The sequence below is a fragment of the Chelon labrosus genome (assembly GCF_963514085.1).
Source record: "Chelon labrosus genome assembly, chromosome: 4".
Lineage (NCBI taxonomy): Eukaryota > Metazoa > Chordata > Actinopteri > Mugiliformes > Mugilidae > Chelon > Chelon labrosus.
In genome coordinates, this window is record NC_140340.1 from 651,963 (window position 1) to 675,469 (window position 23,507).

At 40.5% G+C, this 23,507-nt stretch overlaps 1 protein-coding gene and 1 pseudogene across 2 annotated transcripts in view; both read right to left on the reverse strand.

The window, feature by feature from the left end:
* Window positions 1–4,006, reverse strand: part of LOC311486859 (E3 ubiquitin-protein ligase TRIM35-like) — a gene marked incomplete at both ends in the record, with an annotated part of 117,544 nt that extends 113,538 nt beyond the window's left edge. Inside the window, one exon of the mRNA XM_084542879.1 lies at window positions 3,762–4,006. Within this exon, the coding sequence (XP_084399005.1) occupies window positions 3,762–4,006 (245 nt within the window). The remainder of the gene's footprint in view (window positions 1–3,761) is intronic.
* An 8,093-nt stretch (window positions 4,007–12,099) lies between these two features.
* LOC311486860 (E3 ubiquitin-protein ligase TRIM35-like) lies at window positions 12,100–22,811 on the reverse strand (annotated as a pseudogene). Its single transcript has 2 exons — window positions 21,451–22,811; window positions 12,100–13,266 (listed from the first exon to the last, which is right to left on the reverse strand). The product of its transcript is annotated as an E3 ubiquitin-protein ligase TRIM35-like (transcript).
* Window positions 22,812–23,507: the final 696 nt, after the last annotated feature.

Genomic DNA, 23,507 nt, shown 5'->3' on the forward strand with positions numbered 1-23,507 from the left:
GCAGAGGAGATACTGTGGACTACAGCCTTAAAGAAGTAGAAACGGTGGATGTTTAGAGTTGCTGATGATCCATAGAACCTGATCAGTGAGTTTTTCATCCTACTTTCTGGTACCATCATCATAACAGACTGCTAAGACCCAGCTCTAGGGTTAAAGGGAGTATAACAGAAAAATGAACCAGATGGAAAAACGGTTTTTTTAGAGCTTTGATAACCCTCTCATGTTAGATGAACCTCCTTTAAATCTCAACTAAAAAATACCTTTATCAGAGAGCCTCTGCTGGTATTAACGGGGGATGGATAGATAGATTGTTTATTAATCCCAAACTGGGACATTTCACTGTTGTAGCAGCTACATACAGGCACTCACCAAACCATACATAATCTATAAAGAAATACTCAGACCCTCTTGACTTTTTCACCTTTATTATGTTGTAACCTGATGCTACACTCTGAGCTCTTGGAGACCTTCAATGCAGCAGAACATTTATTTTTTTTGTAGCCTTCCCCAGATTTGTGCCTTGCAACGATCCTCTGCAGGAAGTTCCTTTGACCTCATGACTTAGCTTTTTCTCTGATATGCATCCTCACCTGTCAGGAGTAGTGTGCCTTTTCACGTCATGTCCAGCGGTGGACACCAATCAAGGTGTAGAAACATCTCGGTTACTGAGTGGAATTTCAAGTGTTGTTGCAAAGGGCCTGAATACTTACCATGCTTAACATGTCAATGTGATATTTCAGTTTTTCCTTTTCAACAAAGTGGCAAACATGTTTAAAATTGTATTTTCACTTTAGTTGTGTTGCAGTCTGATCTAAACTCAGTATCCCATAATGACAAAGTGAAACAAGGTAAATGGGGTTTAAATACTTTCTGAATGCTCTGTATCTAAGAAATATTTACAGAAAAAAAAATGAACAAATCAAAAGTCTGACACATACTTTGTAATTTTTTGTGATTTTGTCTTTGTTTTAATTGTCCTGTAAAGTCACTGTTTTATTATGTCTTTACTAACTTTACTTACAGTCAACTAAAAAGTTGATTTGGAATGTGCTATAAAACTAAAGATTATTATTATTACTTATAGGGTGGGTAATATAATGACAGGTTCTATACCTCTCTCTCTCTGTTTCTCTCTCAGATCGATAAGGGCCACTTCAAGGGCTCTTGGATCCGAGGGGTTTCTTTAAAAGATGCGGGAGGCGATGGTACTTAATGTTTCAGAAAGAGGAAAAAAAAAGGAGCCTGTAAAGAAGACCCAGTGTAGATGTATGCCATCTTTTATAACATTAAAAAAATGCTGTATGACTTTTCATTTGTGCTAGGTAGAGACTAGCTAAGTTGAAACAAAAACAAAGCTGCCTAATAATGTTACTGAAGATACTGTAGCTATTGTGTAACTATATAAATGTACTGCAGCCTCTGTTATTTTAATAATGCATAATCACAACTAGGCGCTAATTGATGTTAGGTTGAACACATCATGTAGTCTCTCTGCTGCAGCTCCATGTTTGACTACTACTGTAACAGGGCGGCACAGTGATGTGGTGGTTAGCACTGATGCCTCCCAGCAAGAAGGTTCTGGGATCTAATCCATGGGCTGATAAGTAGATCTACTCAGTCCAGAGGCACTGAGGAATAGTTTTGTTAAATGAAATAAATGAAAATAAAAACCATAAATAATCAAAGGGAGTATTTCATATGTCTAAATCCATCTCCACAGACTCTGGACCAGCATTCTGGTTAGAGAACACTGCAGACCCACTGAAGTGATTTATGGTTCATACTGCTGGTCTACTGACGGGGGTGCTATCCTGTGGGCAGCTCTGGCCCGGGTGGCTGGAGGGCTCTGCACCTTGATTTGGATCCTCCTATCTGCCCAGGTTGGGGATGTCTCTATGGCATCGCTCCCTGTACTCGTGGGCTGGAGGCCCTCTCAGTGTGGTCGGCCCCCAAAGGTTGCTTTCTCCTTGCTCCAGGTATCGGTGCCCGGCCATGTCTCTCTCTCTAGTGTGTACAGTCAGTGTGTGTGTGTGTGTGTGTGTGTGAGGGTTGGGTTTTGGCCTTGTTGTTATTACCCTCCGTGAGGCACTTTGTATTGATTTTATGTATGAGTGCCATATCAATAAAAATTGATTTGATTTGAAGAATAATGTGCAGACTGTAGTTATGTAGCACACAGTTTTAAACCTTAACAGTCAACAGAAATTCTATTTTGCCAAGATAATGAATCATGTGTTCATATCATGTCCTCCTTGTGTCCAGTATCTGCTGTGACCTCCTTGTAACTAAATGTTTCTGGTAACTGCTGATCAGTGGTCTACAGCAGCTTGGAGGAATTTTAGCCCATTCCTCAGAACAGAACCACTTCAGTTCTGAGATGTTGGTGGGTTTCCTCACATCAACTGCTTGCTTCAGGTCCTTTTATAAAGAAAGTTATCATCTCTAGCTTCAACATGTCTTAAACTCTAAACACAATGATCTACTTCCACCACCAGATATTAAATGTGTTTTCATTGGTTGCAGTGACGTACTGACCCAACACCATGACGACAAAACTACAATTTATATGATCACTGACATTGATTAGTTGTTACAGCCCAATACACATTTATAATCATAATGTTTATCTCTATCTGATCTGATTCACTGGTAATATCGTCACTGGGAGTTTATCCACAGTTAAAATGTATGGAAACATCCTCTCAGTGAAAGTGTGTGTGAAGGTGTGTATGTGTTTGTTAGTATCAAGATCAGAGAACGACAGATTTCCTCTGTTCCAGTCCAGATTCACTCTGATCCTCTGGAGCTTCTTCTCTACTGAGAAATCAGTGGGACAAGCTGATGGTGAACATGTTGAGTATTTACCTCCATGGAACATTAATCTCCACAATCCAGATCGTATGTATCCCTTCCTCTGGTCAGACTCTGCTAACACACCCAGTGTCCACCATGTGTTATCTCCAATCTCAACATCCCAGCTGTGAGTCCCTGAGTTAAAGCCCTCAGAGCCCAGGACAGAACAGTAATAATCAAACCTCTCTGGATTATCAAGAAAATGTTGTTTATCTCCTCCTCTCACACTGGTCAGATCTTCAGACAGGATCAGTTCTGGATGAACAGTGTTTGGATCCAGAATGACAGGAGTGTAGGAGACCATGTCCTTCATGTTGTTCCAGATGTTGAAGGTCAGGTTGCCCAGATGTTTGGCCTGGTCTATCAGAGCTCCTGAGGGCAGCTGTGGATCATCCAGCAGGGGGCAGCGCTGGACTCTTTCCACTGCAGCCTTGTAGTTGTTCAGGAATGAGACGTCTTCAGCTCTCAGCTCCTCCTCTGTGGCTCTGACTGTGTCTGAAAGAGCTGCTATCTCTCTGCTCAGAGTCTCCATCTTCTCCTTCATCATCTGACTCTTCTGCTCCTCTTCCTCCCTCAGTGCAGCCATCCTGGCCTCCTCTTCCTCTGCTAGAAACTGGTGAAGCTTCTTGAACTGCTCCTTAATCTGCCTCTCTGTGTGTCGGGCCTGGACCTTGATGTGTTTTTCTGTTTCATCAAACTTCACTTTAACTTGTTCACAAACCTTTAACTTCTTCTTTAAGGGCTTCAGAGTTTCCTGAAGGTTCTTCTTGAGTTCTGTTGCAGCTTCATCGATGGGACTGAATCTGTGGTTGGAGTGTTTTTTTGAATCTCTGCAGACGAGACACACTGGCTGCTGATGGTCCAGACAGAAGAGTTTGAGTTTCTCAGAGTGCAGACTGCAGAGAGACTCTGGAGATCTCTGATCTCTCTCCTGTAAGAAGGACTCACACAGGTTCCTCAACACCAAGTTTGAAGGTGGATCATCTCTTGAAGATCTTCTCATACAAACTGGACACTGGTGTGTTGGATTCTTTCTCCACCAGTTCTTCAGACAGACTTTACAGAAGCTGTGGCTACATGACAGAACAACAGGATCTCTGAAGACCTCCTGACAGACAGGACAGCAGAGATCCTCCTCTAATCTGGAAGCCATTTAGTCTCTGAGTGAAGCTGAAACACAGCAGACACAAAGTACAGTCAGTCATGACTCTCCTCCATCTTCTACTAACTTCCCTGAAACTTCCTTTGACTTTGAGTCCTGTTTTTGGTCAAACTCACCTTCAGTGTGTGGAGAGTCAGCAGCTTGAAGCAGCAGTGTTGTAGTTTTCCACTTTTCTCTCCTGTAGCTGGACTCACTCAGAGGAAGGTGTTAGTTTGGTCTGAAGGTGAATCTGATCGTCTGTGTCTCTCTTTAGTCTCACACAATAATAAACTGTTTCCTGGTTTGTCTCAGGTAAATCTGGTGAAGGGGCGGAGCTTTACCAGATCTCCTCTGATGAATGTAGTTGGACCCGTTAGTCAGGGGAGTGTTTCAGTCCAAAGGTTTAATATTAGAGGGAGCATCAGCTGATGGTGTTTAATTGTGGAATAAGTTACTCCACTCTGTGCTATGTGTAATTTGACATAAACAGGGCTGTTTAAAATGTTTTGCTTCTTCCAGTATTTTCTTAATTACTTCATAAAATGACTCAAAACATTTTTACACAAGTCCTGAAAGTAGACAAAGAAAACAAAATCAAATGAATTAAACAGAAATATTAGACTTGTGTGATTATGTACGTGTGGAGAGGGGTATCTCAGGTGAGGGTTTATTCAAATATGATTTGTATATTTAAATTGGGGCGTGGACAGGGAGGGGTTGGGTACTCCAACATCAATCCTATATTTGGGATGTACAAATCAAATGTGCTTAGATTCATGCGTCCGTACAGAGTCATACATCTGGATGTTTTTGGGAGTACAACGTTTTCTGATTTTGAGTGTATGGTACGTTTCAGTAGGAAATCAATGCAAGTCTTTGTACATGAGTCCCCTGGTTTTGATCAGAGCGACCAAGTGGGGGGAGGGGGGATGAGCTCTAGGCATCCTGACATTTGCATACAGTAAGTGCAAAGTCCTATTGTTCCTAGTCTGTCATGTAACATACTGTGCGAATGTCGGGAGAATGGAGGAGAAAGGCATGGTTGAAGTCTTCTAAGATAAGAAAAAGAGAGTGGGGGTGCGATGTTTGCAGCTTCGATACTACAGTGTTGTGGAGCTCACAGGCCACTGTAGCATTGGTAGAGGGAGGGATGTACGCAGTGTACAAAATGATCACTCCACAACAAATATCATAAAATATGTAAAACAAATGATTTATTTTTTCAAGTAGCATGTATGTTTAGGAAGTACAATACAATACAAATATAAGACATCAGGGCTTTATCCTGGGGGTCTGTCAGTATCTGTAGCTCTGTGTTTTCTTCCATCATTTTACTTATGCTTATACAACTTTGTTGTGTTACCACTGTATCTTACAGCGTTTTTACAAATAGTACAACTTGCTGTCGTTTCATTTTCATCCTGAAACTCTAACCAAACATACACAGCGCAGAGACAGAGCAGGAGAAAGGCAGTGAGAAAGAGGAGCATTAATAGCCACTGCTGCTGGCTGGGCCTGGCAGGTAGCAGGGGGCGGAGCTTGGTTACCTGGCGCTGCTGAGTCACATTACGATACAACAAACACATGAGAGGAGGAGGAGGAGGAGGGGCAAAATGAGCCTGCTCTGCTCTGGTACAGCAGCAGCATTTAGACAAACACAGTCAGGTTACAGCCTCTTTAATGAAACAAGAGAGAAACTGAAACTGAAGGATCCATCTCATTACATTGGTATCAATATTATCGATATTTGGGTTGATCTGCCCACCACTAGTATGGCTGAATTCCAATAGCCAGCAGTTCAATGTCCCCAATTGCAAAGTTTCTCCTTTACACTGATATGCACAGGGTTATACCGTTTGTTGTTATATCACTATTCCTCCTCCCTTCATCCCCTCTAAATCCGTCTGCACAGACTCTGATCCAGAGTCTCGTCTCCCCATGAATCTGCCTCATTGTTGCCATAGTGATCAGTAATCACACACACCTTGAGACAGATGAGTGAACACTGCAGACGCACAAAAGTCATGAACCATAAATCACTATTTATTTAAGAAGAATGTGTATATAGCTGTTGGGACCTGAACCTGGTGGTGAGCGATCGAAGTTCACCATGCATAACTAAGTTTTAACCACATGGCTTTCTTTGTCTTGGAGACAAAGGAAAGCACCAGAAACCTCAAGTCCCACAATGCTCCAGGTATGAAAACTGATCCAGCAGTTATCACTGGCTGACAGTGGCATGTGCCAACCTGATGTCACCTCTGAGGACATCAGGCTGCCTTCAGCACTGGAACACCAGCTCGGTCCTTCCACCAGGAACCGCCAGTTAAAAGAGTAACACACCAGAGAGTGACTTTTCCACCAAAACTGGTAGTTTGTCCCGGGCCTATTCAAGCTAAGCATAGAACTATGAACTTTGATTTGATGTGATATTTATTTTTATCGAGTTGTTGTGAAGGTCATAGTATAGTTGGCTCTGTCACACTGCTAAAATGATGTTAGTCTAGATTATGCAACACATAAACCCAGGGTCTCTTGCATGTTAAGTTAACCATCCTTCCTCTAACCTGGCACCTCATAAAACTCTTATCACATTCCACACATGCACTTGTGACACCCTAAAAGAATAACATATTTCATTTTTAAGCTAGAGAAGTAATTTCATGGGTGAAAATACTAAAAATCTGTAGGATTAAAAGGTTAAAAAGGTAATAAATGGTATTTAATGTTACATGTTTGAAGTGCAGGAGGAATGCTTTAGGAGCGTTTTAGTAATCTAGTATTAAGTTTGCCCGTTGTTAAAAGATGTGTGTGAGAGAGTCTCCACTTTGTCATAAAGACGTGGTTAGTAACCCTCCGTGTGTCTACTATTTGGTTAACTCTGAGTCATATCAATGTATACTTGATGTATTTTGTGTTACTTGTACAATATGCTTGATGCACTTCAAATTAGTTAACGAGAAGTTTGCTGAGTTAGGAATATTTCATGGTTTTGCAGTTATAGATAAAAGCTAAATGAAATACTAATTTTCTTTCTGTAATACAAGTGTATACATTCTGAAAGATAATTCCTGTACATTACTTCTTATTAATTTTGTATATTTGCTGAATTCATTCCAGTATAAATCCTTACTGAGAAAAGATCGCGTCATTATTTCTTCCCTTTTTTCAGGGGCGCAACACACTCAGCCAGCACATGTTCTGGGTGTCCCTACTTGGTCAGCCAACTTGTTTTCTTTGAGGCCTCAAGGCCTCAGCAGCCATTTTGACACACCTGCACACACACACACACACACACACACACACACACACACACATACATACACCACTGTATAAAGTACAGTGTAGTTAGATTGTATGTTTTTAATTTTATTCTTGTAAAAAATATCCTTTAAACATACCTGTTGTCTGTTTAATGTTGCACAAGAGTGAATTTTGCCAACCTCTACACTGTCGAGAACTCCAAATTCCTCCACCTTAACTAGCTGTTAATGTGGTAATTTTGTGTATAGTTATTAAGTTAATTATTAATCGAGTTCTAAATTGACAGTTTATGTAAATATTATTAGACTGTTTTGATGAATTTGCTCTCTTTTCCCTTCTCAGAAGGGTGGTGCCCAGAGGTGATCTAGTAATTTAGATCCAATAATTTTGATGATTATTCATTATTTATTATAGCCAAACCCCAATATTTAGTGCCCTTAGTACATAGGCCCAACAAATGATGCCCCATGTGAGGCATAGTATTGTTGGCAGTTATTTATAATTGTGCAATATTAATTTCAGCAGAATTTTGTCCAAAGCCAAAAATATTTTTAACGACTTTGAGACTTGCCAAAAGTCTTAATGTTCAACCCCATTAGTCTACCACAGGGACTGATGTCTAGTGGTACTTACAAACAGGGGCATTTACCAGAGCTTCCCATTTCCTTTATTGTAAATTATATTATTCAATTCAATTCAATTCAATTTTATTTATATAGCGTCAATAACAATACAAATCGTCTCAAGACGCTTTACAAAAACCCGGCCTGAAACCCCCAGAGCAAGCCTGAAGGCAACGGTGGCAAGGAAAAACTCCCTTTTAACAGGAAGAAACCTTGAGCAGAACCCAGCTCATATGGAGGGACCCATCTGCCTAAGGCCAGCCAGGTACAGACAGAAGAAAGAGAGAAGAGAATAGCAAAGAGAGAGGAGAAGAGAACAGCAAGATAAACATACATCTGTCATAGATACACATATCTGACTAAAGCGTACATGTGGAATCTTATGATACAAACTGATGATGTTACATGACAGTTTGAAAATGTAAGAGGAATCACAGGCAGGTTGGAGAATTGTTCATTCAGGTAGGAGTGGATAACTGCAGGATTCCATGAAGACTGGGCAGGCTGATGAGACCACGACAACAGATGTAGTATGGAGCTCCACAGGAAACGCACAACTCCAGGCCAGAGATACTCACAAGAAGAGGGAGGAGGGGAGGAGGGGAGGGGGGGAGGGATACACAGCAGTAAACATTCTACATAGTAATAGCACAGAATAGCATGACTAGTAGTAGATAGGAAATTAGAGGGCAAGAGCTCTGTGCCAGAGAAAAGAAAATGGAGGATGCGAGAAAGGAGAGAGAAGAAAGAAGGAGGACATGTGTTTGGTGCATCGTCCCCCAGCAGCCTAGGCCTATAGCAGCATAACTAAGGGATGGTTTAGTCCAGCCCTAACTATAAGCTTGATCAAAAAGGAAAGTCTTAAGCCTGACCTTAAAAATAGAGAGAGTGTCTGCCTCCCGAACCCAAACTGGGAGCTGGTTCCACAGGAGAGGAGCCTGACAGCTAAAAGCTCTACCTCCCATTCTACTTTTTGAAATTCTAGGAACCACAAGTAGGCCTGCACTTTCAGACCATTTATTATAGTTCCTGTTTATAGCCTACTCACATTTAACAAACAAATCCATCTGTATAATATGTTTATAGTACCTCATTCAGTCATTGTGTCTATCCTGCTCATTCACCTGTATATATGATCTCACCTGTACATAGGTTTTGATCTGTAAATATTGTCCATATGCTGTAAAAAATGACCTGTACCATATTACTTATATACCATAATATTTATGCCACGTGTCCTTACTGCCTGTTACACTTCTGGTTAGATGCTAAACTGCATTTCATTGCTTTGTACCTGTATGTGTGTAATAACAATAAAGTTGAATCTAATCTAAAAAAAAAAAAAAATGTGGTGATAATTAATGTGTTCATGAACTGATAATTTATTAGTAATTAGTTATTAATAACTACCATTTTAAGTCCTCATAGTGTTACATTAAGAGTTGCTTTTGCTGCTAGCTAATTATACTAGTAATAATACTAGTTATACCTAGTCTTCTTAATTGTAAGAATTTCTGCTCAGCATTTGAATACCACGTATTCATGCAATCCAGTAAAGCAGTTTCCTGATAATTTAAGTGCTCCCTGTTTAATTAAACCACAGCATGCCACCAGCCCTGTGACATAAAGAACTCGTGGCCAGCTGTTACTGCCATGCATTTAAGCCTAAATAAGATAAAGAGCCTGAGATAGAGCCACAGTGTGCTACCAGCCCTGTGAAATATAAAGTTGTATACTAGTGATGTGCGGGATGATACTGAAATATCGATACCTCCGATACCAGATCTTTATGCTCAAAAATCGATTCTCAAATCAAAATATCAATACTTTTGATACTTAAGTCATTTGAAGTAATCTATATCATTAACAGGAACACAGTGGAAAGTAAATTATTGAGATCTTCTCTAAATAATACGCGGGTGGTACACACTTGCACAGAGCCTAAACCCGGCTACCCACAATTTATTAGCGTAAGTAGAATCGCAACTGAATGACAGGTGCGATGCGCAGACTGCATCCAAAGGCTCATTGTTAAGATGTTTAATTCTTTCTCTAGGCCTGCTTTGCTCTGAAAGGCAAGGCTGGATTGCCTGTGAAAGTGAGAGCGCAAACTGCTTGTCTCCTCCATGAGGTACAAAAGGCCAATAAGAAAGCTGTGCGCCACTGAGCAGACCTGCACTCAGCAGAGTCAGATCTTTGTGGACACAAAGAGGAATTGTTAAGGGTTAAATCAGGTTGTCTTTCCCCGCCACAGTCATTAAGCAAATGTGATTCTGGTTATTCCGATTCACACCCCACCTCTACTGAAAGGTTAGAGGATGGGAACACATCTGTTATGCTATCAGGACTGAGCTCCCAAGTCCGGTGCCCTCCAAATTAAACATACCCATCGTGAACATCCTAGAGATTATAGCTGTTGGGCCTGTGTACTAAGGCACTCAGTATTGGGGTTTGGCTATCACAAATAATTAATAATTATCAAAAATAATTATTTATTATTAAATAATTGGATCTGAATTACTAGATCACATCGGGGCACCACCCTTCTAAGAAGGGAAAAAATAGCCAATTAATCAAATCAGTCTCATAAAATTTACTAAATTGTTAATTTGGTACTCTGATTAATATACTTAATAACTATCAACAGAATTACCACGTTAACAACTAGTTAAAGTTGAAGGAATTTGGAGTTCTTGACAGTGTAGAGGTTGGCAATATTCACTCTTATGCAACATTAAATAGACAACAGGCATGTGTTGGAGAAAACCGTTTACAATCCCTTTTTAACCTCGTTCCTCTTCTCCACACGTTCGTTTAATGGACGACACTGCACGCTTCTATTTCTCAGTTTGAGTAATTTATTAAAAGCATCACAAAGAAATAAGCTTACAGAGCTCTGGGCCAAATCTTCCTGTCCCTGACAAACAACAAAGTCGTGTCAGTTCATTAAGTCTGACTACCTATCTTTCCCTGACCCAGTTGTGTAGGATGCAGGCGACTTTGGGTGTGTCGTCTTCTGGTTGGCTCGTAATCTGACTCTGTCTCTCCTCTTCACCTGCTGCTCACGCCCATAACATCTGACTCCATCCTCGCTCCGTCTCCTCGAGTGAGTGCCTGCACACAACAACCTTAACAAAGAACAGACTATCTTCCCTGATATGGACATGCTGTTACTCTAGCATTGGGTCATCTCGACCTGCTGCATTCCCTTCCTTTATCTGTTATTGACATTCTTCTGTTCCTGCACGGCCTGGAATATTCTGTGGTTAGCAAGATACATTAAGCAGAACACACACTTAACTACTATACATTTTGTAACATGAATCATCACATCATGTTCTTAAACTATGATTAACTCCTCAGATATTTTCATCAATTATATCTACATATGTTTAAAAGACATTTATTACAGGAATAAAAGTAAAGATACGATCTAACGACAGTGTACTTTATACAGTGGTGTGTATGTGGGTGTGTCAAAATGGCCGCTGAGGCTTTGAAGAAAGAATAAGATGGTTGCTGAGCATCGACGCTTAGCTGTGGAATGTGATAAGAGTTTTATGAGGTGCCAGGTTAGAGGAAGGATGGTTAGTTAGCATGCAAGAGACCCTGAGTCTATGTGTTGCATAATCTAAACTAACATCAATTTATCAACACTATAACCTTACGACCGAACAATCACAAAACTCAATAAAAACAAATATCACATCAAGTCAAAGTTCATAGTTCTTTGTTCTTTGTTCTTTGTTTCCCTATTTACAGTTTGGCTTATATACTTGTATTTATATGTGTTTATTTAATCATTTGTTCATATCATTGAGGTATTAAAGTCAGAGCCTCCTTGTGTCCAGTATCTGCTGTGACCTCCTTGTAACTAAATGTTTCTGGTAACTGCTGATCAGTGGTCTACAGCAGCTTGGAGGAATTTTAGCCCATTCCTCAGAACAGAACCACTTCAGTTCTGAGATGTTGGTGGGTTTCCTCACATCAACTGCTTGCTTCAGGTCCTTTTATAAAGAAAGTTATCATCTCTAGCTTCAACATGTCTTAAACTCTAAACACAATGATCTACTTCCACCACCAGATATTAAATGTGTTTTCATTGGTTGCAGTGACGTACTGACCCAACACCATGACGACAAAACTACAATTTATATGATCACTGACATTGATTAGTTGTTACAGCCCAATACACATTTATAATCATAATGTTTATCTCTAACTGATCTGATTCAAGGAAACAGAAACCTTCACTGGTAATATCTTTACTTTATCCTCAGTTCCAATGAATGGAAACATCCTTTCAATGAAAGTGTGTTTGAAGGTGTGTATGTGTGTGTTAGCATCAAGATCAGAGAACGACAGATTTCCTCTGTTCCAGTCCAGATTCACTCTGATCCTCTGGAGCTTCTTCTCTACTGGGAGATCAGCGGGAGGAGCTGATGGTGAACATGCTGAGTATTTACCTATAGAGAACCTTATTCTCCACAATCCAGATCCTATGTCTCCCTTCCTCTGGTCAGACTCTGCTATCACGCCCAGTGTCCAGAAGTTGTTATCTCCAACCTCAACATCCCAGCTGTGAGTCCCTGAGTTAAAGCCCTCAGAGCCCAGGACAGACTGGTAACGATCAAACCTCTCTGGATTATCAGGAAGATGTTGTTTATCTCCTCCTCGTCTCACACTGGTCAGATCTTCAGACAGGATCAGTTTTGGATAAGCAGTGTTTGGATCCAGAATGACAGGAGTGTAGGAGACCATGTCCTTCATCTTGTTCCAGATGTTGAAGGTCAGGTTGCCCAGATGTTTGGCCTGGTCTATCAGAGCTCCTGAGGGCAGCTGTGGATCATCCAGCAGGGGGCAGCGCTGGACTCTTTCCACTGCAGCCTTGTAGTTGTTCAGGAATGAGACGTCTTCAGCTCTCAGCTCCTCCTCTGTGGCTCTGACTGTGTCTGAAAGAGCTGCTATCTCTCTGCTCAGAGTCTCCATCTTCTCCTTCATCATCTGACTCTTCTGCTCCTCTTCCTCCCTCAGTGCAGCCATCCTGGCCTCCTCTTCCTCTCCTAGAAACTGGTGAAGCTTCTTGAACTGCTCCTTAATCTGCCTCTCTGTGTGTCGGGCCTGGACCTTGATGTGTTTTTCTATTTCATCAAACTTCACTTTAACTTCTTCACAAACCTTTAACTTCTCCTTTAAGGGCTCCAGAGTTTCTTGAAGGTTCTTCTTGTGCTGTCGTGCAGCTTCATTGACGGGTCTGAATCTGTGGTTGGAGTGTATTTCTGAATCTCTGCAGACGACACACACTGGCTGCTGATGGTCCAGACAGAAGAGTTTGAGTTTCTCGGAGTGCAGACTGCAGAGATCCTTCTCTGATCTGGAAGCCATTTAGTCTCTGAGTGAATCTGAAACACAGCAGACACAAAGTCCAGTCAGTCATGGCTCTCCTCCATCTTCTACTAACTTCCCTGAAACTTCCTTTGACTTTGAGTCCTGTTTTTGGTCAAACTCACCTTCAGTGTGTGGAGAGTCAGCAGCTTGAAGCAGCAGTGTTGTAGTTTTCCACTTTTCTCTCCTGTAGCTGGACTCACTCAGAGGAAGGTGTTAGTTTGGTCTGAAGGTTAATCTGATCGTCTGTGTCTCTCTTTAGTCTCACACAATAATAAACTGTTTTCTGGTTTGTCTCAGGTAAATCAGGTGAAGGGGCGGAGCCTTACCAGATGTCCTCTGATAAATGTAGCTTGACCTGTTGGTCAGGGGAGTTGTTCAGTCCAAAGTATTTTATCTTAGAGGACACATCAGTTAAAGGTATTTAAGTTATGGAGTGAATTGCTCACACTCACGCTATGTGTACATTGATAGAAACAGAGGTACTTAAAAGTTGTTGCATCGTTCAATATTCTCTACATTTCTTCATAAAAATGAAAGCAGCTTGGAGGAATTTTAGCCCATTCCTCAGAACAGAACCACTTCAGTTCTGAGATGTTGGTGGGTTTCCTCACATCAACTGCTTGCTTCAGGTCCAACAACAACATTTCTATTGGATTAAGGTCAGGACTTTGACTTGGCCGTTCCTAAACATTCATCTTGTTCTTCTTTAACCGTTCTTCTGTAGAACCACTTGTGTTCTTGGTTCTCGTTGTCTTGCTGCATGACCCAGTTTCTCTTCACATTCCGCTCGTGGACAGATGTCCTGACATCTTCTTTTAGAGTTCACTGGTAGAATTCACAATTCATTGGTCCATCAATGATGACAAGAACGTCCTGGTCCAGATGCAGCCAAATTCAGTTTTTTTTTTTCTTTTTTTTTTTTTTTTCGTCCCACTTACACTGATTGACTGTTGGGGGGTCTCGTAACTTTGACACTGGAGGCCAGTCATAGTCTGGGGAGTGCCAATGATCTGTGAAAAGTACTGATAATAGCTAATGAGGCCAGTTGGATGTGCCTCAATTTGTTTCCAGGAAAGACCAAAACATATTTTCATGTGCAGTTTCACAAAGCTCACAAATGTATGATCTTGGAGTTTCTCTTAATGTTTAATTAATGGTATTTACACTTCTAGTCTTTAACATGTCATCTGTCAACTTTAGATTTCACTCACAACTGGGACAAAGCCTCATTTGTAAAGTTGAATTCATCACAGATCATAGTTGTGATGTTCTGATAGACTAATTTATAACATTCATACCACTCATTCATTCATACCTGTCAAAAGAACTCTGCATCAGCTCACATCCTGACTGAGGTTTAAGAACATCCAGACTAGATATTATCTTAAACAACATATAAATTAAAGAAACTAATAAAAATCTACTATCCACTCTAAATGACAGAGGGGGGAGAGGAGGACTAATAAAGACAGATACAGACACATTTGTAGAACGTGTTCCTAGATTTGTAGCTGCTTGTTGTTGACACAGAAACTCAGAAACTGTGATGCTGTGGTTTGAAAGGATGAACACTGACCACCAGTCTCAGGGTTTTCACCTTCACATGACATCACATCTGATAGATCAACTGAATAGATCTCTCCTATTTGGCTGTGACGTCCATCACATGAGTAAAGATTAAAGGTTTGAATCCTATCTGTCAGAGAGGTTTCAACAGTTATTATTCCACTTATACTGAAGTTAGCGATGTTCCTCAGGGTTCTGTACTAGGCCCAATACTCTTCACATTATACATAATTCCTTAGGACATATTACTGAGAAACATGGCACAAACCTCCATCTCTATGAGGATGACACCTAGCTATGTCTATCTATCACCTGGTTAAACTCCAAGCCTTAAAGACAGAAAGGATGACCAGTTACTTTTTACTCTTAAAATCAGGCTAAACAGAAGTCATTGTATTTGGCCCTAAACAACTTAGAGATTCATTATCGAATCACTTAGTTTCTCTGGATGTCATATGTATTTGTCCCATAAAGCCAGTGATCAGGACTGTCCTCTTTCAACTGCATCAGCTAGGTCAACATCAGGAACATCCTGTCTCAGAGTGATTCTGAAACACTAGTTCATGCATTTGTGTCGCCCAGACTGGATTACTGTAATTCATTACTGTCTGGCTCCAAATACTCTTTAAAAAACCTCCAATTGATTCAACACGCTGCAGCAAGAGCATTGACAGGAATTAATCAGAAAGATCAGAGTACTCCAGTTTTAGCTTCAAATCTAGAATAGAATTTAAAATCCTCCTCCTTCCATCCACGACCAGATCATCCCAACAGATCACTTACATCTCAAAGTTCAGGCCTACTTGTGGCTCCTAGAGTTTGTAAAGTAGAAAGGGAGGTAGAGCCTTCAGCTATCAGGACTGTCTCCTTAGGAACCAGCTCCCAGTTTGGGTTCTGGAGGCAGACACCCTCTCTATTTTTAAGGTCAGGACTAAGACTTTCCATTTTGATAAGGTGGTGGTAACCATGGTAACATTTACTAATCATCTCATAATAAATCAACATCAGGTGAGGAGTTTTCAGAAGGGACAGAAACATGGGAGACTGTCCTCCTCGAAAAAAAGACCACGAGTCATGTGTACAACTGCGAATTACGACCTCATGTTACGTTTCAAAGTTAAGCGACTCCTAGCGGTCGAGTAAATATCGACACTCCGGTCACAGTTGTCGTTTTGCATGCACCCAAATTACGACTCACTGTTACGTTTGAGGGTGAGTCGCTCTAGAGCTGTTAATACGTCACTTAATTAAGTTTTAATATTTTTTCATGCGAGAAAGTAACCATGTAGATCCCGAATATGTGATCAGTTTATTCAAATAACTCCTGTTTGGAAGTTTGCTCGGACGTTTTCGGAGAAGTGAAGCGCCACCTGTGGAACCGGGAGCAGCGGGTCATCTCAGAGACGAGCCGCCGGCCTCCTGAGGTGGTGGCCGGTCAACCTCCGTCGTCATCCCGGGGTAGAAAACGAGCCGATTAGTGTGAAAATACTACCCATATCCTCAAAGTGAATGCTACTAATGCCGTATTACTCAATGCATTCGTTAAACCTGGTACATTTTAAACTGTATTATTAAAAGAAGGCTTATGAGATCGGCAGAAAGCCTAGTGACGTAGTTGGACTCATTCGATTCCTGTCTATAGCTGTCCGCCGTGGATTGGCTGCATTCGGTTTCTGCCGCTCAACCAAGCTAAAGCAAAGCTTCATAATATTTTCAAATAAACGACTCAAGTGCAGTGTTGTGTGTCATTTCTTAACTTAAAGCAACTATAATCACTGCCATTACAAGTTCGGCTGTAGTAAGATAAACCAATCCTAACCCTATCTACTGTTCTATAAAGCCGGAGAACCAAACTGCATTGCTTTTCGCTGTAAATCTATATTGCGCGGTTCTAAACACATCCTAAATAAACTCTCTTTACTTTTTCTTTACATATATCGACTTAAAGCAATGTCATCGCTAGTTCGGCAATACTAGATATTCGAAGTAATCAGTATATATATCTTTTTACAACCCTATTTTAACATATGTGTTTGAAAACCGAAAAACTACAAATATCATGTGACCTGGTATCAAGCTACATGTCGCAGCTCAATGGATTTGTAGTTTCTACAACGATTAGTGATTTCCTAGAATAGGAGGTTATAAATAATAAAATGAATACATAGCTGGGGGTTTAAGGGTGTGGGCAACACATTTCTGTGACCGCATTGTGGGGATTAATCTGTTACCTGTTACCGGTAGGAGCGCTATTACAAGAAATGCTCCCATGGGTCTTATTCGAGAGCATGTACACACGACCTATATGGTCGTATAAGTTGGAGGACTTGTATGTGCTGGTACATTTGTCCTTAAAGAGACTCCACAGAATTAAGTAGTTAAACTAAATGTTGAGCTGGAAGAAGACACAGGTTTGTTAAAAAGTAAAACTGGCATTCGTCCCAAAAAAGAAATAAAGACTTAAGAAAATAAATGTATGAAGAGTTTAATTGTCTGTATATAATATTGTAAATGTGCACTGGGTTGTAATAGTCTAGTCTCTATAGAACAGTCTTCAGTACAGATGTAGAACAGGATTCATTCACACATTCACATCCAAATGCTCCATTTTTCGTGATTTCATGGTAACTGCTTAACGCATGACTTCAAAAACCCCACCAGCTGAACAGCAGTGTAGTTCCATGAGTTAAATAAAGTAAATCAGATCAGACGGCTCCTCATAACTCTGTTGAACATACATACATCTAACGCTTTGTGCAACAGTCATATTTACAGGTTATTTACCTTTGGATGACAAAGCTGCAGCCTCTAAATTCATAAATATGAATAGTTGGATCATTTCAGAGGTTTAGACTGTTTTATTTCAACCTGCTGTAGTTTCCATGAATATATCCCTGGATGGAGTTCTGTCATGTACTAACGATTCATAAAACGGTTGATGAGAAAAGCACAGTGGCCCATGTTCTTACAGGATTCTAATGATTCAATCACCTGTGCAGCTCATTCAGGCTGCAGACATCTCTTTACATTTAGTTTTTATTCTTTGATTCTGAGAAGAACTGAATCTGGATACGACAGGAAAATTGTTCCCCAGTCTGAGTCTGGTAACATCTGGATTTCTCTGATCCAGAGAATAAATCCCTCTTCATCACCTGGATAGTCCTCCAACCAATCAGATGACGTGTATGACTACTGTTACTGCTCTGTCCATCACCACATTAAGCCCCACCTGCATGATCTGATTGGCCCGGCAGATCCTTACTGGAGCAGAATCAGTTCCCAACAGAGAGACTCCAGATTAGACTAAAATACTTCTTCAACAAGTGCTTTAGATCAAACAGCCTCTCTGACCTGAACGGTTGCACACAGAGAAGTTTTTTTTTCATATCATTGTGTAGATGAACACTGATACTGGATGACAGATCTGCGCTGACCTACACTGACCTCAGCTTGTTCCTCTGCTGGAGGAAGACTTCCAGATCGAGGCAGCAGAGAAGAGGATTACCTTTATTCAATAGATAGATAGATAGGTTTTATTTATCTCCAACTCCAACTATTCCCCTGTCACAGTCACACTCTGGAGATGAAGCTAAAGCTTTTGGCCACGATGTGGTTCCCTCCATCCCCAGGAGGCAGAGGAGATACTGTGGACTACAGCCTTAAAGAAGTAGAAACGGTGGATGTTTAGAGTTGCTGATGATCCATAGAACCTGATCAGTGAGTTTTTCATCCTACTTTCTGGTACCATCATCATAACAGACTGCTAAGACCCAGCTCTAGGGTTAAAGGGAGTATAACAGAAAAATGAACCAGATGGAAAAACGGTTCTTTTGGAGCTTTGATGAACTATATGAGGCAGTGACAGCAGGCATGAGGCACTACTCAAAATAAACAGAGATATTAAAAAAAGGAGGAAGATTTAAATGGTTCACCTGCTCTTTCTAGGGAGAAATATCACAGTTAGGACCCCACGGCTGAGGAATGATCTGATCTGTCTGAGGAGATAGGGTTAGGGTCAGATGTCAGATGTACCTCCTTTAAATCTCAACTAAAAAATACCTTTATCAGAGAGCCTCTGCTGGTATTAACGGGGGATGGATAGAGGGATGGATAGACAGATTGTTTATTAATCCCAAACTGGGACATTTCACTGTTGCAGCAGCTACATACAGGCACTCACCAAACCATACATAATCTATAGAGAAATACTCAGACCCTCTTGACTTTTTCACCTTTGTTATGTTGTAACCAGATGCTACACTCTGAGCTCTTGGAGACCTTCAATGCAGCAGAACATTTATCTGTAGCCTTCCCTAGATCTGTGCCTTGCAACGATCCTCTGCAGGAAGTTCCTTTGACCTCATGACTTAGCTTTTTCTCTGATATGCATCCTCACCTGTCAGGGGTTTACTAGAGAGGGGTGTGCCTTTTCACGTCATGTCCAAACAGTTCTTCCACCAGTGAACACCAATCAAGGTGTAGAAACATCTCGGCTACTGAGTGGTATTTCAAGTGTTGTTGCAAAGGGACTGACTACTTACCATGCTTAACATGTCAATGTGGTATTTCAGTTTTTCCTTTTTAACAAAGTGGTAAACATGTTTAAAATTGTATCTTCACTTTAGTTGTGTTGCAGTCTGATCTAAACTCAGTATCCCATAATGACAAAGTGAAACAAGGTAAATGGGGTTTGAATAAAATGTAAATGTACTTTATTTATATAGCACTTTACATCGATCCACAGGTGAACCAAGGTGCTTTACAAAATATTAAACAATGATTTAAAACCACACACCGGAAAATAAGAACATTGGTAAAACAAAGCTTAAAAAAAAAAAAAAAAAAAAAAAATGAATCAAAATCAAAAATCACAAATCTGACACATAATTTCTAATTTTGTGTGATTTTCGATTTAACAAAACTTGTCTTTGTTTTAATTGTCCTGTAAAGTCCCTGTTTTATTGTTTGTTTGTTTGTTTTTTTAATCATATTTTTTTTTTATGTCTGTATTTACTAACTTTACTTACAGTCAACTGAAGTTGGTTTGGAAAGAACTATAAAAACAAAGATTATTATTATTATTACTTATAGGATGTTAAATATAATGACGGGTTCTATACCACAGGCAATAAGTCTCTCTCTCTCTCTCTGATCGATAATGGCCACTTCAAAGGGCTCTTGGATCCGAGGGGTTTCTTTAAAAGATGCGGGAGGCGATGGTACTTAATGTTTCAGAAAGAGGAGAAAAAAAGGAGCCTGTAAAGAAGTCCAACTGTAGATGTATGCCATCTTTTATAACATTAAAAAAATGCTGTATGACTTTTCATTTGTGCTAGGTAGAGACTAGCTAAGTTGAAACGAAGCAAAGCTGCCTAATAATGTTACTGAAGATACTGTTGTGTAACTATATAAATGTACTGCAGCCTCTGTTATTTTAATAATGCATAATCACAACTAGGCACTAATTGATGTTAGGTTGAACACATCATGTAGTCTCTCTGCTGCAGCTCCATGTTTGACTTCTACTGTAACAGGGCGGCACTGTGACGTGGTGGTTAGCATTGATGCCTCCCAGCAAGAAGGTTGTGGTTTCTAATCCATGGGCCGATAGGTAGATCTACTCAGTCCAGAGGCACTGAGGAATAGTTTTGTTTAAATAAAATAAATGAAAATAAAAACCATAAATAATCAAAGGGAGTATTTCATATGTCTAAATCCGTCTCCACAGAGTCTTGCCATAGTGATCAGTAATCACACACACCTTGAGACAGATGAGTGAACACTGCAGGTGCACAAAAGTCATGAACCATAAACCACTATGTACTGAAGAATAATGTGCAGACTCTAGTTATGTAGCACAAAGTATTAAACCTTCACCCTCAACAGAAATTCTATTTTTGCCATTTGTCTTAAAGAGGTCAAATTGGTACAGAAATAAAGTCAAATATATAAAATGCATGTGACAATATTGAAATAAAAACATACAATTGTACAATTGTAGAAAAGGATATACATGAATAAAAATAACTCCTCTGCATTGCACTCTTTCAACCAACCATTTCCTCTTGTGGGAGCTCCTCTATATCTGCCTTTGAAAAGAACTGATTCAAGGGTTTACAGATTTCCTCATGGTTCCCTATTACAGTGTGGCGTATATACATGCATTTATGTATATTTATTTATTGAAGATAATGAATCATGTGTTCATATCATGTCCTCCTTGTGTCCAGTATCTGCTGTGACCTCCTTGTAACTAAATGTTTCTGGTAACTGCTGATCAGTGGTCTACAGCAGCTTGGAGGAATTCTAGCCCATTCCTCAGAACAGAACCACTTCAGTTCTGAGATGTTGGTGGGTTTCCTCACATCAACTGCTTGCTTCAGGTCCTTTTATAAAGAAAGTTATCATCTCTAGCTTCAACGCGTCTTAAACTCTAAACACAATGATCTACTTCCACCACCAGATATTAAATGTGTTTTCATTGGTTGCAGTGACGTACTGACCCAACACCATGACGACAAAATTACAATTTATATGATCACTGACATTGATTAGTTGTTTCAGCCCAATACACAGTTATAATCATAATGTTTATCTCTAACTGATCTGATTCACTGGTAATATCTTCACTGGAAGTTTATTCTCAGTTTCAATGTATGGAAACATCCTCTCAGTAAAAGTGTGTCTGAAGGTGTGTATGTGTTTGTTAGTATCAGGATCAGAGAACGACAGATTTCCTCTGTTCCAGTCCAGATTCACTCTGATCCTCTGGAACTTCTTCTCTACTGAGAGAACAGTGGGACGGGCTGGTGGTGAACATGATAAGTATTTACCTTCATAGAACATTATTGTCCACAATCCAGATCCTGTGTATCCCTTCCTCTGGACAGACTCTGCTATCACACCCAGTAACCACCATGTGTTATGTCCAACCTCGACATCCCAGCTGTGAGTCCCTGAGTTAAAGCCCTCAGAGCCCAGGACAGAACAGTAATAATCAAACCTCTCTGGATTATCAGGAAGATGTTGTTTATCTCCTCCTCTCACACTGGTCAGATCTTCAGACAGGATCAGTTCTGGATGAACAGTGTTTGGATCCAGAATGACAGGAGTGTAGGAGACCATGTCCTTCATCTTGTTCCAGATGTTGAAGGTCAGGTTGCCCAGATGTTTGGCCTGGTCTATCAGAGCTCCTGAGGGCAGCTGTGGATCATCCAGCAGGGGGCAGCACTGGACTCTTTCCACTGCAGCCTTGTAGTTGTTCAGGAATGAGACGTCTTCAGCTCTCAGCTCCTCCTCTGTGGCTCTGACTGTGTCTGAAAGAGCTGCTATCTCTCTGCTCAGAGTCTCCATCTTCTCCTTCATCATCTGACTCTTCTGCTCCTCTTCCTCCCTCAGTGCAGCCATCCTGGCCTCCTCTTCCTCTCCTAGAAACTGGTGAAGCTTCTTGAACTGCTCCTTAATCCACCTCTCTGTGTGTCGGGCCTGGACCTTGATGTGTGTTTCTGTTTCATCAAACTTCACTTTAACTTGTTCATAAACCTTTAACTTCTCCTTTAAGGACTTCAGAGTTTCCTGAAGGTTCTTCTTGAGTTCTGTTGCAGCTTCATCAATGGGACTGAATCTGTGGTTGGAGTGTTTTTCTGAATCTCTGCAGACGAGACACACTGGCTGCTGATGGTCCAGACAGAAGAGTCTGAGTTTCTCAGAGTGCAGACTGCAGAGAGACTCTGGAGATCTCTGATCTCTCTCTTCTGTAAGAAGGACTCACACAGGTTCCTCAACACCAAGTTTGAAGGTGGATCATCTCTTGAAGATCTTCTCATACAAACTGGACACTGGTGTGTTGGATTCTCTCTCCACCAGTTCTTCAGACAGACTTTACAGAAGCTGTGGCTACATGACAGAAGAACAGGATCTCTGAAGACCTGCTGACAGACCGGACAGCAGAGATCCTCCTCTAATCTGGAAGCCATTTAATCTCTGAGTGAAGCTGAAACACAGCAGACACAAAGTCCAGTCAGTCATGGCTCTCCTCCATCTTCTACTAACTTCCCTGAAACTTCCTTTGACTTTGAGTCCTGTTTTTGGTCAAACTCACCTTCAGTGTGTGGAGAGTCAGCAGCTTGAAGCAGCAGTGTTGTAGTTTTCCACTTTTCTCTCCTGTAGCTGGACTCACTCAGAGGAAGGTGTTAGTTTGGTCTGAAGGTGAATCTGATCGTCTGTGTCTCTCTTTAGTCTCACACAATAATAAACTGTTTCCTGGTTTGTCTCAGGTGAATCAGGTGAGGGGGCGGAGCTTTACCAGAACTCTGTGATAAATGTTGAACTTTGACCTGTTAGTCATGGGAGTGGTTCAGTTGAAGGTGTTTAATTGTGGAGTGAGTTGCTCCACTCTGGTTACGTGTATATTAATATAAACAGAGCTGCTTAAAAGTTTTTTTTTTTCAGTATTTTATTTTTCAGTATTTTATTTTTCAGTATTTTATTTTTCAGTATTTTATTCAGTATTTTCTACATTTCTTCATAAAAATTACTCAAAACATTTTCACACAAGTCCTGAGAAACAAACATATAAAACAGAAGTATTAGACTTGTGTATTTATTAATTCAAGAAAATGAATCATTTGTTCATATCAGTAAGGTGTTAAAGTGTAGAAACACATTTATAT